Below are 15803 nucleotides of genomic sequence, written 5' to 3'. Positions count from 1 at the left end.
TGTTGATGCTGATCAAGAATATATATACTTTATAGGGTCGGAAACGTCTTCTTCACTGCGTTGCAAACTTCTGACTGAAATTATAATACCCTGCAAGGGTATAATAAAGATCAATCTATGCATGATACAATAAATTTGATTGCTTTGAAATATTTCATCACGTTTCGCTGAAATCAGTGCTTAAACTTGTTTGTTGAAAAAGTGAATTCTTTACTGTCGGCGCCAAATGAATTATATTTATACCCTTGCTGGGTATTCAAATTATTATAATAATAAACTCCCTCAGTTTTAATGCTATCTAACTTAATCTTACCATATAGTCTTCTGAATACCCTCACTGCTATATATGGCTATATCATAATTTAAAAAAATAAGTTTATAACTTCATTGTTTTTCAACATATTTTCATCTTCTTTAAGATATAATAGTTATTTATTATTTTAGAATTTCGTTTTTGAAAATCGAATGACTATATCATAAAGCTGCATTAGGAACGATCGAGAAATTAATAAAACAAAATTTTTAGCTTCGTTCTTTTTCAACGTATTTTCATCTACTCTGAGATATAAGATATTTTTATTTTTCAGAAATTCCGGTATTCATTTAATGGCTTCCTTTCTTGTTTTGTAATCAGTTTTATGGTTCGAAAGCATCATAGAACATTACAAAGAAAGTTTAAATCCGAGAAATTTTCCGGGGTAAAATCTGGAAGCGGCCTGTCGAATAACTTTAGTGAGGATTTTTCAGTTAGGTTAAAACTGGAACAGCTCTCGTCTTGAGTGGTAAATTATAGTACATTATTTGTTATTTATTTTTTTATTCATAATATAATAATATTGACTCGAGACAATTCATTTGTATGCAGCTGAGCATTGATTACGGACGGAATTTTTTTTTATTTTAAATTGATAGACTTTCGCTCAAAGTGATATATCTTCTTTAGACGAACCTAAAAAACACTTTGAGCAAACAAAAATAACGCTCAAAAATAACGCTCAAAAAATAATAAATATTTAATTTTTTAGTTTTATTTATCAAAATAATAATAATAATTTTTGCGTAATTAAATAAGTCTAAAATTATAACTATAGATATACTGTGTTATATTATAATTATAAATATATAAATATATTAAAATCAATAGATAATCTTTAAACATTAAATCTTTAAACTGTCTCGTTCACCTACAACTTTTTTAATCATCCGTTATTTTTGCTTTGCTCCATCTGTCCTCTTCAAGAATAATTCTTAAACATAGAGAAACAAAATTTTATCGGTTTGGTAGTGCGGAGCGTGTTGCGTTTATTTTTAAAAGTTAATGTTGTAATATTACTTAGACTTTTAGTTGTGAAGCTATTCGAAGTTAATAAAGAAACCTATATTGAAACCTATATTTATATTTTTATAGCCGCTGCTTAATGGGGTGTTATTTAAGGAGCTTTTTTTTTAATTGAATTTTTTTTTTTTTGTTTGCTAAATTTATTATATATGTGTTGTTGAGCCGGCTTGAGGTCAGAAGTAAGAAAATATATTAAAGACATTTGTTTTGTTTTTGTCCGATATATATTTTGGCTGATTCACTTCTATCGTCTTCAGGACAAATTGTTTTACACGTTCTCACTGTTCGAAAAGGTCGCCTAAAAACCACAACTAAATTTATTATATTCTTATAACATTTAAAATTGTTATCTCCACTAGAAGTATTTTTGGCCACTAGCTTCATACAAACACGACCACCATGCGTAAATCTTATTTTTCGATATTTAAATTTTAAAGTAAAAAATGTAGAAAACGTATAACTCACTCGGGCCTCTTCTAGAATCCACTTCCGCAAAATCTACACGGACTACCTGTTCTAATTTTGCATTTCCAAAAAATCCCCAAGGAATCGCATTTTCTTCTGTTAAGTCTTTGTTAACTTCAGAGCGAGACCACACGGAAACTTTCCGCATGCCATTTGGCTGGCGGATTCAGATCCACAAATCCAGCTGAAATTATTAGGGCCTGTTCCGACTCATATTCTCTAATTTTAATAAAATGAATCCCATTAAAATTTCCATTTATTTAAACATATGGGCATTTCCAGAATGTGGTACTGTTTACATTTTTGTCTTAAGATTTTTGTATCAACAATAAACGCTTACTAAATGAAAAGAGATAAATTTTTGTAATTTCTTCCACTTACTACTTTTCTGTACAGTGCCATCCCAAAACTTCTCTTTTTGTCATTACTTAAAATGCAGTCGGTCTAAACGTTTGTTAATTTTTTTTTTTAAGTATTTGAATATTGTACCGTTCGCCATCGTTAGTAGGACATAGTAAACAAAAATTCTTTTATTTATTTTATGCTCATATTTTACTTAGATGTCGAAAAATATGCAGATTAAGCCCAGTACCAGAAATATTTAGAGGAGGCTGCACAGAATAAAAATGCGGTGTGCAAAATATAAGAAATTGACGAAAGAGCAATTTTGATCTCGCCAAAAAATTAAGGCAAAAAACCTAATGGAAAAATTGTACCGTTCGCGCTGTTAAAATCAGAAACAAAATGTATTTTTTATTTCCCTGTAAGTTACACCATGGCAACGGCAAAAGGCTTAGAACAAATGAGGCTAGTTCTTAAAACGTATGTTCCCTGCAGCATTCACGTATTTGGACACTTCGGATCGAAATCTTGTTGTATCCATTGAATATGACCATTTTATTAGTTGGGCGTTTTTATATAAAAAAGAATATCGATTTGTTTTTTTTTCGTGCCGATTAGTACCATTAAAAAAACTATACAGGTACCTGATTTAGACGAGCCAAAGTTTGAATAACCTTGCAGTTCGAAATTATATGATTAAGAATCGATTCATTTTAATTAAATAAAAAAACAGGAGATTTATAAAATATATATATTTATACATATTTTGGTTTACATTTACAATTTTATATTCACGGCTTTACATTTTTACCTACATCTACCGATCGTTCCCATGGCAGCTATATGATAAAGTCATCAGATTTTCATAAAATTAAATAAGATGAAAATAAGTTGAAAAGCAGCTACGATATAATTTTTATTCTGAAAATTTGCCGATCGTTTCTATGGCAACTATATGATATTGTCGTCCGATCCGGCTTGTACTGACTTATATAGCAGTGAGAGTAGACAGAAGACATCTGCAAAGTTAATTTATATAGCTTAAAAACTGAGGGACTAGTTTGCTTAGAAACAGGCAAACTAGATCGACTCGGCTATTAATGCAAAATAAGAATATATTATATATATGGTCGGTAAAGGAGACATTACTGCGTTGCAAACCTCTGACTAATAGTATAATACCCTGCAAAGGTATAACAAGAGTGAAATCTAAGTTCGGGAATCCGAAGTTTGTATATGCAGTTCATATTTATTATCGGAAGCTTCTTATGCTAATATTTTTTGTTTAACAAAACTTTGTGAAAAATTAGCAATTGTTGAATGAATTCAATTTTTAATTATTAGCAAAATTTTTATATACAATTTTGAAACAATGTGCACATTTTTTATATCTCTTATAAATCTTCCTTTATAGGGTCAATGACTACCATTATAATATCCTGCAGGGTTATAATTATTTGCAAATATTTAACTAGTTTTTAATTTGGTAGAAGTCTTTAGTTTATGCACAAAATAATATTTCTTTCCCATACAAAATTAGGGCTTCAGAACCGGAAATATGTTGTACAATCAAACGGCTGTGCATGTCCCTTATTCTATATTAGTCATTTTAAATATTTTAGTATTTAAGTTTCAGTAGTTTGTTATATTTACCGAAACGGCGATGGAGGGTTTCCGTTTAGTTCCAGCTTGCGATATGACTCTTCAATTGGACTTAAAATATCAGTCACACTAAAAGGTGTTGAATGATTGCTATTTATAAAAGAGCTTTGATGCTGAGAATGGATATTTTGGAGATGGTGTATGTTTGATAGATTGTGATGGTGATGATGGGCAACCGCTGCAGCGGCTGCTGTGGATACCGAATTTAGTACCGAGGTTTCGTTTGTATGCAGCTTGGTATCCAGTTGAAGTTGCTGGCCAATGGATGAGGGCATAAGTATGTCCTTAGGAGATAAACTCATAACAAAGTCAGCTTCATTTAATACTGTTACCAAATTTATTTCTGTATTAACTTGTTCCTGACAGTTTTTTTTTTCGATAAGTGATGTATTATTTAGGCCGTGGGATGACATGCGAATATATTTGTCCCAGCTTTGTAAGTCCAAATAAAGTACTTCCGCTAAAATTGAATGAAACATTCATTACAAATAAACTTTGGAGAAGTCAAGTTTTTTAAGTATAAATTATTTGTTGTGAATCTAAAAAATATTAAGCCTAATGAAAGCCAGCTATGACAAGCCAAAGTGTACCGTCAAAGTTCTTTCAATTTGAATTGAATTTACTATTTTTGTGGGTTGAATTACAGTAAAGTACAGTCCATGTATTTTGTTCTTGGATTTTTGCCTGTACGACCCTGTTTTAACAGCCAATTACAGTAACCCTTACGTTCCAAATGATGTGTGTATTTTGCTGTTGGCTTTAGAGACTGTAATTTACTGTCAGCTGCAGTCACTGTTCGTTTTACGTAGCTCAGAGAAAGATAGGGAGGGAGAAAGATATATATATTATTTTGATCTCTCTCTCTCTCTCTTTCTGGAATTGTATGTACTATTCACATTTCCGACATTAGTGTTTGATTTGCCTAAGTAGCCCAGTTGGTAAGCGGAAGGTCTGTAAATTCTGGGACATGGGTTCGAATCCCGGCCAGCGATCAAGTAAAGCTATGTCAAGTTGCTTTTAAGGGGTTATATACAGTTGTGATGATAAAAAAATCGACTTTTTTTATTGCATATTCTTCAAGTATATACTGTTGAGAATACTCTCACAAAAATTCATAACGATCGGAGCATTAGAACCGAAGTTGTAGCTATTTATAGTGCACGACCTGCACATCGGCTTGAACAAACTTGAAACTTTAAATGCGATTATCTCAGAATCGTTTTTTTTTCGAAGTTACCTTTGCGGTGGACACGATTACTAAAAAACTATTAATCCGATCAACACCAAAATTTGACCACTTATTTATTATACCAATAGCTAGTCCTCTAACGAAGAATTTTTAATTTTTTTTTAAACTTTTTTTTTTAGAGAATTAAAATCGAAAATCTTATACCTTGAAAAAGTAAATTTTTTGTTAAAACCATCGCAATTTTTTTTTTTAATCAACATTTTTACAAATCCATGGTCTAGAGGACTAGGCAATACAATATACTAACGAAATTTTTTTAATTTTTGATTTCGGATGAACCGTTCTCGGGATATGATGTCCACCGCAAGTCACTATCGAAAAAAAGACGATCTTGGAATTCGGCCATAACATTTTTAATATTTAATATTTTTTTATGAAAAAATTTTATAAAGTACCCAGAAACATGTACTAAACAACGTCGGAAAACCATTTTTAATAAATATTTTTTATGATGTCAAAAAAAAATCGACAAAATTGCATTTTTTTGCGCGGTACAACTGTATATAACCCCTTAATAAGATTTATATACTAATTTAAACTATTTAACCCTAGACGGTCATGCTTCGTCGATTCGACGACGTAAAATCTCAAAAGATCAAAAAATGAAAAAAAGGTTGTTTTTTATTTTTTGTTTTTAAGTATATTCTTAATATGAGAATGAATTATTATTTCTTATTTTGAACTGTTATAAATATTTTAAAATTGGCGTCGTCGATTCGACGAAGCATAACCTTAACGTAGGAAAAATAAGCATGACCGTCTAGGGTTAATAAATATTTGTTTCACTATATATACAGATTTAAATAATAAATTCTTTCAAGACAAATAAAAAAAGAAGCCAAATGTTAATTTAATTAATAATGTTTGGTATTAGAATGTATTAACTAAGGTCGGTCTAGTTAGGATTACTTTTTTATTTTTAGTTTATTTTAATAATAATTTCTGGATTTACTTGGGTGGTAATTAAAGGTATTTAATGGTACTGTATAATGTAATCGTGGGTCAATCTGCAGTTTTTTAAAGTGAAACTGTAAAATACTGCACACAATTTTCGTAGGTTGGAGCCTTTTTTCGGCAGAATCGTGGTTGGATTTACTGTAGAGAAGTCAAATAACGTAACGTCGTTACGTCGTTATACTGTAGCTAACAGTAAATTCAACCCATGATTTTGGGTTGGGGCACTTTGACAGTGATATTAGTTGAATTTACTGCAGGAATTTTTTCTGTGTAGAAGAGTAAGCCAAGATTTTGGTCAAATAAAGATCCGTTCTGTTGTTATATACAACAACTCCGAACTGTTGCTGAAATTCTTACAATTTTCATACAAATTGACCGATTGACTAGATCAAACAAAGCAAATAAGCAAAACCGTTTTAAACCATAAATATCCGACAGAGACTAAAAAACGGCAGTTTCGTCGAGGCTTGTACAGTTAAAACGCTAGTGAAGGAGTCGTGCTCGATCCTCAATAGTATATACAGCTGTGTTCACTGAAATAGCAGTGCGACAGAAAAACAACTTCAAAACGTTTTTTTGTACATATTCCTTTTTGCCAGCTGATATATTGCACATTGTTTTTGTAAAATGGAACATAAAGATAAGAATCGAGAAAAAATTCCGTTAGATTTGCTCTATTTTTATGTTTTATTGATATTTTTTCACATATGCAGCTCGTTTTGGCCGATCACTGAAATAGCAGTTTTTAATTTTCTTTCGCAAAAAGTGCCGAAATTTCTTTTAATTTTGTAAAAAATGAGTTTAATTACGGTCATTATTATAGTTTATACTATAATACACCTTTACAACGCAAAAAAAATTATTTTTGTGGGCGCAGGACCTCACTGCTCCATGAGAGAAAGGTATCAGATAACTTAGCCTAGAAAGAAGGCAAAACATGTAAAGAGTCTCTAAATCTTTCAAATTGTTCTTTTAAAATAGTTTATAAATCATAAAATATGAACGGAACCCAAAAAAAACCGAGGTATGATTCGCAAAAACCACAGTTGTACAGGCTCGACGCGTACTTCGCTTCAGCAAAGCTCGTCCTTTTGCATCCTCTAGGGATATATGAGCGGGAATTGGCATGGGAATCAGTCATGGGACCATTCGCCGGGGACTTATTGAATAAATTCTAGATTCGCGAAGACCATGGAAAATGTCACTGCTTGGTTAAAGGCATATCAAGGCCAGATTGGAGTTCGCCAATAGCCACTTGAACTGCCACTATTCAAATGGCGTTATATCCGTTGGACAAATGACTCCAAATTGGTTTTATTTGGTGGAATAGGACAAGATAATATGTCCGTCGACCTCCAAATACATAGTACCCCCAAAACCATACGCTGAAGACAGTAAAATACGGTGGCCTAAAAGTCATGGTATCGGTATACTTTTCATACAACGTTGTAGGTCCTGTATATATGATCTGCGGGATCAAAGACCATTATGTTTATGTCTAAATATTAAAAACTGTCTAGCAGCCGTATCCTGAGGAAAATATGCCATTAATTTGGACATTTCAGCAGTACAGTGACCCTAATCATACCAGCAAGGTAGCCAAAGAGTGGGTTCTTAATGAAAAAGTGGATGCAATGCCATGTCCTGCACAGTCCCCGGATATAAATCCGATCGAAAACTTATGGGGGACATCAAGGGCTACGTATTAAAGAAGTTTCCGACTTCTAAGATGTAGCTTTGGCAATTTGTGCAGGAGGAATGAGGCCATATTCCCCTCAAGCGTTGCTAAGACTTGGTGGACTCCTTGCCACCCATGTATGAGGCTATAATAGCTTCTAAAGGCTATTTAACAAAATATTAGATCATAGTCAATTAGAATTTAAGAAGAAATAGGTTTCTTATACGATATTTTTAAATTTATGAAGAATTTTAGTTTTTCACTGCTATTTCAATGATCGGCATAATATAGACCTTTTTTGTTGTTATTAGCTATATCTTCTAAAGGGTTTATGTTACCTAAATTAAATGATTGTGGTATTGTTAATAATTAAATACACTAAGCCTTTATGAAAAAAAATTTGATGAAAATAGTGTTTGTAATAGTATTTTCCAATCTTAAACGTGCAGGTCGTGTGGCACTGCTATTTCCGTGAACACAGCTGTATATTATTGATCAGCATCAACAGCCGAGTCGATCTCGCAATGGGTAGGAAAGGTCTCCTTCACTGCGTTGCAAACTTCTGATTGAAATTATAATAACCTGCAAGGGTATAAAAACGGAGCTAAGAGAGAAAGAAGAATGTTATGAGCAAAATATGTTGCGAACGTTCTAAATGGGAAATTCAAAAAAAAAAAACTATTGCTCGCATTGAACGCTATTTTATTTCATTTTATGATATTTAGCAGGGTTTGCACTTACTACTCCATAGCAGCAAAATTCATAAAAATATTGCTATGCTATTGCTACCGCTCTCGCTTTGACGAGAGCCGTAGCAGAGCCGTAGCAGAGCCGTAGCAGAAGATCGGCAAAGCCTATGCTCTGCTATGCTCGTAGTTTTTTCGCTTCAAAAACTACGCTATAGCTATAGCAAAAAAACTCAAAAGCAGTGCTCTGCTGCGCTGCAGCAGAAAACAAAAACAAAACATAGGAGGGCAGAAAGAGAGAGAAACAGGGGCACGCGTTATACATTCACAGCTTTACCTTTTTGTCTACATCTACGGATCGCTTCTATGGCAGCTATATGATATAGTTGTCCGATTTTCATAATATTGTTACCAAAATTCTGAAATAATACTAAAAGCTCATGTCTCAAAGTAGATGAAAATACGTTGAAAAACAACGAAGTTATAATTTTTATACCCTTGCAGGGTATTATAATTTAAGTCAGAAGTTTGCAACGCAGTGAAGGAGACGTTTCCGACCCTATAAAGTATATATATTATTGATTAGCATCACCAGCCGAGTCGATCTAGCCATGTCAGTCTGTCCGTCTGTCCGTCCGTCTGTCCGTCTGTCCGTTTCTACACAAACTAGTCCCTCAGTTTTAAAGCTATCTGAATGAAACTTTACATATAGTCTTCTATATACTCTCACTGCTATATATGTCGGAACGGACCGGATCGGACGACTATATCATATAGCTGCCATGGCAGCTATAAGATATAGTGGTCCGATTTTCATAAAATGTATACCAAAATTCTGAAATAATACCAGAAGCTCATGTCTCAAAGTAGATTAAAATACGATGAAAAAGAACGAAGTTATAATTTTTTCTATTACCTTCCCTATCGTTCCTATGGCAGCTATAAGATATAGTCGTCCGATTTTCATAAAATTTTTACCAAAATTCAAAAATAATATATAATGGCCATGTCTTAAAAATTGTGCAAAAATGTTGAAAAACATCCAAGTTATAATTTTTTTTCTAAAAATTTATCAAACATTTGTATGGCAGCTATATGATATAGTCGTCCGATCCGGCCAGTTCCGACATATATAGCAGTGAGAGTATATAGAAGAATATATGCGAAGTTTCATTCAGATAGCTTTAAAACTGAGGGACTAGTTTGCGTGGAAACGGACAGACGAACGGACGGACGGACGGACGGACAGACGGACAGACGGACATGGCTAGATCGACTCGGCTGTTGATGCTGATCAAGAATATATATACTTTATAGGGTCGGAAACGTCTCCTTCACTGCGTTGCAAACTTCTGACTGAAATTATAATACCCTACAAGGGTATAATAAGTTATTCGTTTCCTAATATTTCTATTGGAAACCAGAATATGTCTTTAAGGTGATAAGTTGAAATGTGCAAATTATGTGGATCGTGCATTTGAGGATAAATTCACCACTCTGTCTATAGTCCAAACTGCCTACAGTATGATGTGCATACAATCGCTTGGCTTTTTAATATGATCCCACTGCGAACTACAGTGATGATTAAAATGTAGATATTGGACCTGTGGCGACTATTTGCCGATATTGCAATGCGTTAAAATTCAAAAGAGAAACGGCTGGATTGTGCTGCGTAAGTGGAAAAGTCAAACTGGATACATTACTTACACCACCACAGTCACTGAAACCGTTGTTCGATGGAAGTGATCCAGATTCCAGCAATTTTCTTTATTTTCTTCGGCTTCATGCCGACTTGCAAGGTAAAAGATACAAAAGACATAACCAATCACTTATACAAACACAATGAATTGCATCACATAACAACAACATATACACCACTCACTATACCATCACACGATTCTTCAACAAATGATTCTGTGTAATTACTGATACACGGACAAATATATCATTTGCATGGTTCAATGGTGACAACACCAGATGAACCGCATGAATTTCTGCAAATATATTTCATTTCGTCAATGGTGGATCAGCTGAATGTGCGGTGCAATATTTAGGGAACACAACAGTTAAAGAGACGAATTTTTGAACAGTTGCAAGCATATTTTCTTGATGATATTGTTGGCAGGCATTCGTTGATAGTAATTCCCCGTGGAACGCCTGCAGATGTACATATTGAATGCTTTCCTAAAGCATCACCTCTATCGAATAACGTAAAAGCATTATCGCTGACCACTTATATGAGAGTTCAACTTTAAAATGATTAAAGTGCTGCACAATTATTCAAAGAATTGTTAGCTGTTGGAAATGGAAAAGTCCCAGTTGATGCAACATCTGGAGAAACTACTCTTACCAACGACTTTTGCCGATTTGTAGTTCTTATTGTTTTATATGAATTATAAGAATTATACTTGGTTAAGGGGGTCTTCTCATTCAAAAACATTTTTTTTTTTAAATCTGTTCCGTCAGCCGAAAATGGTGACAATTCTGCGTCGATTCCACTTTGTTTCATGAAAATCGGTTCAGTTGAACTGGAGATATCATGGCCGCCAGTTCGAAAAACGTGGTTTCGAGATAAACGCGTTTGAAGTTTGAAAAAAGCTTATTTTGCATAGATCTTGCTTCACAAAAAAGGTTGTATCTTCTAAAGTATTTCGAATCCTTTTGGGGACATACACACCATCCCAAGCTATAAATAAATGCAAAAAAAAAAAAAAAAATCGAAAAAAAAAAGTTGCCCAATGAGAAGACCCCCTTAAGTCAACGATCAATTCTTGCCGCAAAGAATACTGATGTACAAGCCGCTGAATTTCATTATACAATCAAAAAATACAAATACGTTGATTCCATGAAAAATCCCGATGATGTAGTAAATTCTACAATGGAGTTTTTGAACTCTCTGGAGTTACCAGAACTTCCATCACATAACTTGCAACTTAAAGTTGGTACAGTTATTATGATATGGCGTGATTTGAATCCACCGTGACTTTGCAACGGTACTCGACTTTCTGTAAAAAGACTTATGCCGATTTTGATTGAGGCAACCATTATTAAAGAAAAGCACGCAGGTGAAAATGTATGTATTCCTCGAATACCAATGATTCCGACTGATCTTCCGTTTGACGTCAAACGATTGCAATTTCCAGTTCGTCTTGCGTTCGCAATGACAATTAACAAGTCGCAAGGCCAATCGCTTAGTGTTTGCGGGATAAATTCAGAAAATCATTCACATCGGTAGTTATACGTTGCGTGCTCACGAGTTGGGAAGCCATCCACTTTGTTTGTGTTAACGTCGGACCAAAAAAACAAAAAATGTGGTTTACCAAAGAGCACTTCAATTAAACGGATAATTTACCGAAGGTGGCGAAACGGAGTTCGCCGGGCTTACTAGTGATTGTATAAAAAAATACAATTCAAACTAATAAGCTAAAAAGTTAAAGTATTAAATATACATTACATATTATTAACTTATAAATATCTTCTAAGCTTGTTATGGTGTTTGCAGTTAGTTTACATTTTTTTTTTTTTTGGGTTAAGATAGAAAAAATACTTTTTACTATTACAAATATTTACAGATTTACAGTTTTACATTGACAGCTTAAATTTGTATCTACATTTACCGATCTATGGTAACTATATCTCAAAGTCGACGGATTTTCATAAAACTAAAACTAAAATTCTGAAATAATTCAAAATGGCCATGTCTCATAGTAGATGAAAATATGTTGCAAAACAGCAAAGTTATATTTTCTTCTCCCAAAAAATATTTCTATGGTAGCTATGTATATGTTATAGTCGTCCGATCCTGCCCGTTTCGACACATATAGTTGTAAGAATGGCTAGAGACTATCTGCAGTTTTATTCAGATAACGTTAAAACCGTGGAAATAATGTGTTTAGAAACGGACAGTCAGACGGATAGATCGACTCGGCTGTTGATGCTGATCAAAAATATATGTACTTTATAGGGTCAGAAACGACTCCTTTACTGTGTTTCAAACTTCTGACTACAATTATAATAGCCGGCGAGGGTATTAAAAGCTAAGGCCTGTTATAGTTTCCACTTCCGCAAAAACTACTCGAATTCGGATTTACCTGACCTGTTCTAGTGTTTACTTCCACTGGACTACAACTCCACACTGAAGCCAATATGGACGTATGGCTCCCAGCTTTGGGGAAACGCGTGCAGCACCAATCTAGACATCATACAGCGCGTCCAATCAAAAATCCTGCGAACTATCACCGGGGCACCATGGTATATTCGCAACGAAAACATACACAGGGATCTCGGCATTCCTGCCGTTAAGAACGAAATAGAAAAACAAAAAGCGTCCTACAAGGAAAAACTCTCTGCCCATCCAAATCCTCTAGCAAGGGACTTAATACGGGTTTCCAGTAGAAGCCGTCTACTACGTAACGACCTTTCAACCCAGCCATAATTAGTCAGGGCCATTTACTCTGTACCAGTCTGCATGACTGCTAGTAAGGTAGTATTGTAAGATTTGATTCAATAAATAAAGCAAAGCCTAAAAAGAAAAAAAAAACTTCCAAAAAAATTCCTAAGGATTCGTATTTTCCTCTGTTACGTCTCTGTTAACTTCCCAGCGAAACATTCGGAAACTTTCCGACTGCCACTTGGCTGGCGGATTCAGATCCGCAAAACCAGAAATGAATTATTTTAAAATACAATGCGTCAAATGTTAATTGTATTTTATTCTTTGAGGTTTTAGGCACTTTATTACATAACTGAATTACCTATACCTAATATACTTGATTTTGTAATAATTATTTTGTGGTTGCACCTTAAAATCGGTTCGATTCTAACCCTCAACATTATTGCAAATCCGCCGCCCCTGAATCGTATTTGAAAGGGACCATTTAAGGGCTGTCAGCGTTCAAAACAAAAAGGCATATTAATTTCAAACAATACATTTTTATGTTGTTTTACAATTAAAAGATCGGCTATTTTAAAAAAGTTTTCCCCATATTTAGAGCAAATCGTCCTTAATAGAAGAAATGTAGTCTACATTTAAGAAGCCATTTTTTTGACGAATTTTTTAATCTACGTGCGAAATGCATTTCATTTTTAGGATTTTAGGTAAAAATGTTATGAGTGTAAGTGAGGGAAATTGTAATTTTACTTTGCTGCTGCATCTGTAAATGAGCAATAATAATAATAAACAAGAAAGAAAGCTAACTTCAGCACGCCGAAGTTTGTATACCCTTGCAGATTGCAATTGGATCAATAAGAATCGAGCCATTCTGTTTAAATAATGAAAAAACAAGAAAACATACAAGTTTTATATTTATACATAGCCTATAATAATTTGGTTTTGGTATTACTATTATAAATTTAAAACAGAGTTTCATTACATTTTACCTAAACATAATAAGTTTACAATTTGACAGTTACAGTTTTATATTCCCAGCTTTATGGCAGCTATATGATATAGTTGTCCGATTTTTATAAAATTTTTACTAAAATTCTGAAATAATAACAAAAGCTTATATCTCAGAGTAGATGAAAATACGATAAAAAAACAACCGAGTTATAATTTTTTTCACTTAATTTCTCGATCGTTCCTATGGTAGCTATAAGATACAGTTGTCCGAATTTAAAAAAATTAAAACCGAAATTTTCTAAAAATTTAACGAACATTTGTATGGCAGCTAGTATATGATATAGTCGTCCGATCCAACATATATAGCAGTGAGAGTATACAGAAGACAACATATATGCAAAGTTTCGTTCAGATAGCTTCAAAACTGAGGGACTAGTTTGCGTAGAAACGGACAGACGGACATGGTTATCATGATCAAGAATATATATACTTTATAGGGTCGGAAAGGTCTCCTTCACTGCGTTGCGAACTTCTGACTGAAATTATAATCCCCTGCAAGGGTTGAAAAAGTAACCTTAAAAAATTGTGTTTATGGTGGCTTTTCTTAATTTTACCGTGCCTGCCTTAAATTCATATACACTTTTTTTTAAATTCTAAAACCCTTTTCTTAGTTTTCGGGCGATTTTTATTGAGATTTTTCTAAAATTTAGAAAAAAAATTTGAGTGTGTACAAAAGCAAATGTAAAAGTAAATGTGCCGAAATATGTTATTACTTAATAACATTTATTGTTATTACTTTAATATATTACTTAATAACATTTTCATTACATTTTCCTTTACGAATTTTCAGTTACAGCTTTTTCTAAAACTAAAACAAAAATTCTGAATTAATACAAAACGACCGTACCTCAAAATTATGATTTTATCTACAAATTTTCCAATTGATTTTATGGCAGTGAGAGTAGGCTGAAACTACATATCTGAAAAGTTTCATTCAGCGTAAAAACTGAGGTACTAGCTGCGTAGAAACGGACAGAAGGGTATGACTAGATCGACTTGGCTGTTGATCGTGTTAAGAATATATAAATATACACTAAAGGAAATGTCTCCTTTACTGCGTTGCAAACTTCTGACTTTAATTATAATACTCTGCAAGGATATAAAACTGAACTTATTGAAAGAAACCTAATATTTATTCAAATGGTTAAAACACACATCATCATACACCAAATCATTATTTGTCTGGCAAACGGAGGTCCACTTTATTTATGTACAATATAAACTTGTGTCATTAAAAAAATGGTTTTGAACTAATTAAATGTTCACTGTGGTGCTTAATAATATTTGACATAATATGCAATTGGTAAATACGGAGTTAAACTCAGGGTACGCATTATAAAAATAAAAAAGGCAGTAGGTTTTTATTCTAAAAAAAATACATTTCCCAGGTTTAGTTTATGTTTAAGTTGTATATCTTAATGTCACTCACTCAATGTGATATTCGTTAAAATAGTCTTGAAGTTATCTCGAAATGACTGTTTTAATACTTGATTTTGAAGACAAAATATTTATTGGCAAATCATTTAACATCTGATTCTTATTTCTTCAACACAATAAGTATGTATGTAAATTTCAACACATATAAGCCTGCGATAGAGAATTTATTATGAATATCCACTCGACACGATTCCGTCAAATGAAATAAGAGGTCTGAACAGTACTGACGAGTACTCCTCAGATGGCTTCTGGATAGCCCTCGAATAAGTTTTTCCTATTAATGATGACTTTGTGCTGTGTTTGGTACTGGCTACACACTTAGTTGAACAAAACAAACATGAAATATTGCTTATTCATTTTACTTCAGCCAGCCAATGCCAGCTCGAGAAATGTAGAGGGCTGGGCTGAAAACCAGGTCGGCACATGGTTACACTTCGGTACAACGCTACAGTTCGCTGTAGCTCAGCTCATTCGTTTTACGATGTTTGTTTGTCTCTTTCTCACCCTCGTTTTGGGCATCTTTTAATGTAGCTGGCAAAGGGAGACAACTATATTCAGTTTCTCGTCAAATTTTCAGGTACGTGGTGAAT

The 15803-nt window shown here is 33.4% G+C and overlaps 1 protein-coding gene across 3 annotated transcripts in view; it reads right to left on the bottom strand.

Annotated features, from left to right (window-relative positions):
• The window catches only part of scro (scarecrow), a 96190-nt gene extending 80774 nt beyond the window's left edge, over positions 1–15416 (bottom strand). Inside the window, exons 1-2 of one of the 3 annotated variants that reach the window (XM_041776434.2) lie at positions 15206–15416; positions 3800–4268 (exon numbers count right to left, since the gene is read on the bottom strand). In XM_041776434.2, the coding sequence (XP_041632368.1) occupies positions 3800–4221 (422 nt within the window). In that variant the 5' untranslated portion in view covers positions 4222–4268; positions 15206–15416. Of the gene's footprint in view, positions 1–3799; positions 4269–15205 lie in introns of those variants that run through there. The other 2 variants (XM_041776435.2, XM_041776436.2) reach the window with 2 other exon arrangements.
• Positions 15417–15803: the final 387 nt, after the last annotated feature.

The sequence above is a fragment of the Drosophila kikkawai genome, chromosome 3L, assembly GCF_030179895.1.
Source record: "Drosophila kikkawai strain 14028-0561.14 chromosome 3L, DkikHiC1v2, whole genome shotgun sequence".
Classification (NCBI taxonomy): Eukaryota; Metazoa; Arthropoda; class Insecta; order Diptera; family Drosophilidae; genus Drosophila; species Drosophila kikkawai.
Note: the sequence above shows the minus strand (reverse complement) of the source record. Positions and strands in the feature narration are given on the sequence as shown.